We start from the raw sequence: 2,678 nt of genomic DNA, 5'->3' as shown, positions 1-2,678 counted from the left end.
CAAAGGCTTAGTCCTGAGCTTTTTCCTGGGGCTGGGAATTTCAGAGCTGTTGTGGAGGAGGGCTAGGAGAGCTCTGGGGGATGTCACCCCATCCTGTGCCTGCCCCGAGGCCAGGGGTCCTGTTCCCACCCCTCTTCCCAGACCAAAGGGGTTCTCCAAGGCTGGTGGACATTTCTCCTCCTGGCCTGCTTCTCCCCAGGCTGCATTCCCCAAATTCCAGTGTGGTTCCTGCTTTGGGAATTGTTTCCAAACAATGCTGGACCCATCTACAACATGCCCAGGACCTCCTGGGGTTTGACCCAGTGCTTCTCCTACCTGGAACAAGGGCTGTCCTTAGGGCTGTCCTTAGCTTGGGACAGCCATGGTTTAAAACCTCCAAATCGTGCTCTGAGCTTTGGATCCACACCTGGAAATGGATGAAATGACCCCTTGCTGTGGGATCACTGGGGAGAGGCTGGGTGGGACACCTGGATTCACCCCCATCCTCTGCTGCTGCCTGACCTTCCATCCTTGGGTTCTGTAGGTGGTGTGGGGAGGTTTACAATGGCAAAGCCGTGCCAAAAGGGCGTGCAGGATCCAAAAATGAGCGATTTGCTGGGAGTCATGCTACTCAACGGCAATAATGCTTCCATTAAAAGCCCTAACAGGGTGGTGTGGCCTCTCAGGGTTTGTTTTACCCTGCTCGTGCACAGTTCAGCTCTGTGTCCCTGTCCCTTGCAGATCCTCCTAGCGTGGGACAGGCGCGGGCAGCCGGTGTCGGCCGCGGGGGTTTCTGCTGCTGAGCTGACTAGCGTATGATGGACGTGGCCAGTTGGAAGGAGATGGAGGTGGCACTAGTCAGTTTTGACAACGCTGATCAGATCGTGGAGGACCCCTGCTACTCCAACGACCTCAGCCCCGCCGGGCAGTCGCGCAAGGGCCACCCCAGCTGCGCCAACCTGCTGTCCAACCTGCGCATCCTCATCAACAGCGAGAACGCCAACAATGAGACCATCTTCTCCAGGTTCTCCGCCGAGTTCAGCGACCACCTGGTGGGGGAGAGGGTGGGCATGGATGAGGGGGACCAACGAGTCATCATCAACATCGCTGGGCTGAGGTTTGAGACGCGGCTCAAGACCCTGGACCAGTTCCCCGAGACCTTGCTCGGGGACCCGGAAAAGAGGATGCGTTACTTCGACTCCATGAGGAATGAATATTTCTTTGACAGGAACAGGCCCAGTTTTGATGGGATCCTGTACTATTACCAGTCTGGGGGGAAAATACGGCGCCCGGCCAACGTCCCCATCGACGTCTTTGCTGATGAAATCACCTTCTATGAGCTGGGTGATGAAGCCATGGACCAGTTCCGGGAGGATGAAGGGTTCATCAAGGATCCTGAGACCCTCTTACCAACCAATGACTTTCACAGGCAGTTCTGGCTGCTCTTTGAGTACCCTGAGAGCTCCAGTGCAGCCAGAGGCGTAGCTTTGGTCTCCGTCCTGGTCATTGTCATCTCCATCATCATCTTCTGCATGGAGACCCTGCCGGAATTCCGGGAGGAGAGGGAGTTCAGGTCCACCCAGGAGCTTTCTAGGAATATGACAGACACTTTGGTGTCCCACAGCACCTTCACAGACCCTTTCTTCGTCGTAGAGACCGCCTGCATCGTCTGGTTCTCCTTTGAGCTCTTTGTCCGGTTCATCGTGTGCCCCAGCAAGACCGAGTTCTTCAGGAACATCATGAACATCATCGACATCGTGTCCATCATCCCCTACTTTGTGACGCTCACCACCGAGCTGATCCAGCAGAGCGAACTCAACGGGCAGCAGAACATGTCCCTGGCCATCCTGCGCATCATCCGCCTCGTCAGGGTCTTCCGCATCTTCAAGCTCTCCCGGCACTCCAAGGGGCTGCAGATCCTGGGCCAGACCCTCAAGGCCAGCATGAGGGAGCTGGGCTTGCTCATCTTCTTCCTCTTCATCGGCGTCATCCTCTTCTCCAGCGCCGTTTACTTCGCGGAAGTCGACGAGCCGCAGTCCCACTTCTCCAGCATCCCCGACGGCTTCTGGTGGGCCGTGGTCACCATGACCACCGTGGGCTACGGGGACATGTGTCCCACCACGCTGGGCGGCAAGATCGTGGGCACGCTGTGCGCCATCGCGGGCGTGCTGACCATCGCCCTGCCCGTGCCCGTCATCGTCTCCAACTTCAATTATTTCTACCACCGGGAGACGGAGAACGAGGAGAAGCAGATGCTGCCCGGGGAGGTGGAGCGGCTGCTGGCCAGCGTGGCCACGGGCAACGGCAGCATGGAGTCACTCAATAAGACCAATGGGGGTTACCCTCGAGACAAGGCCAAAAAATGATGCTGGAGGCCCTGAGGGACTGGGCACGGTCAGGTGGGATTGGCTGGAAAATGCATCCAACATCTGCATGCTCTGATTTTATTTTTTTTTTTAAATAATGTGCTGCTGCTTTTTCTTTCTTTTTTTTTTTTTTAAGACATTTTTCAATCTCTGATTTCCTGTGGCTGTTCAAATAAATACCATCTTTCTTATCTCTCTGCCCTGCCCATCGGTCTGGTGTTTTTTATTTGATGCTCATCTGCTTGACATTTGTCTTCTCTCTTCTTCCACACTCCCCGGCGTCAGAGTGGAATTCCCCCACATACAGAGATTTCCCCATTTACTGGAGAGGAA

At 55.5% G+C, this 2,678-nt stretch overlaps 1 protein-coding gene across 1 annotated transcript; it reads left to right on the top strand.

The window, feature by feature from the left end:
• The first annotated feature begins 794 nt into the window (after nucleotides 1–794).
• Nucleotides 795–2,345, top strand: KCNA10 (potassium voltage-gated channel subfamily A member 10). The gene has a single exon (XM_058039867.1). The coding sequence runs from the start codon at nucleotides 795–797 to the stop codon at nucleotides 2,343–2,345; it is 1,551 nt and encodes a 516-aa protein (XP_057895850.1).
• The last annotated feature ends 333 nt before the right edge of the window (nucleotides 2,346–2,678 follow it).

Source organism: Melospiza georgiana, chromosome 23, assembly GCF_028018845.1.
Source record: "Melospiza georgiana isolate bMelGeo1 chromosome 23, bMelGeo1.pri, whole genome shotgun sequence".
Lineage (NCBI taxonomy): Eukaryota > Metazoa > Chordata > Aves > Passeriformes > Passerellidae > Melospiza > Melospiza georgiana.
Note: the sequence above shows the minus strand (reverse complement) of the source record. Positions and strands in the feature narration are given on the sequence as shown.

What these genes read in the sequence shown, in the direction of transcription:
- KCNA10 (XM_058039867.1), top strand. Translation starts at nt 795, where the DNA reads ATGATGGACGTGGCCAGTTGGAAGGAGATGGAGGTGGCACTAGTCAGT.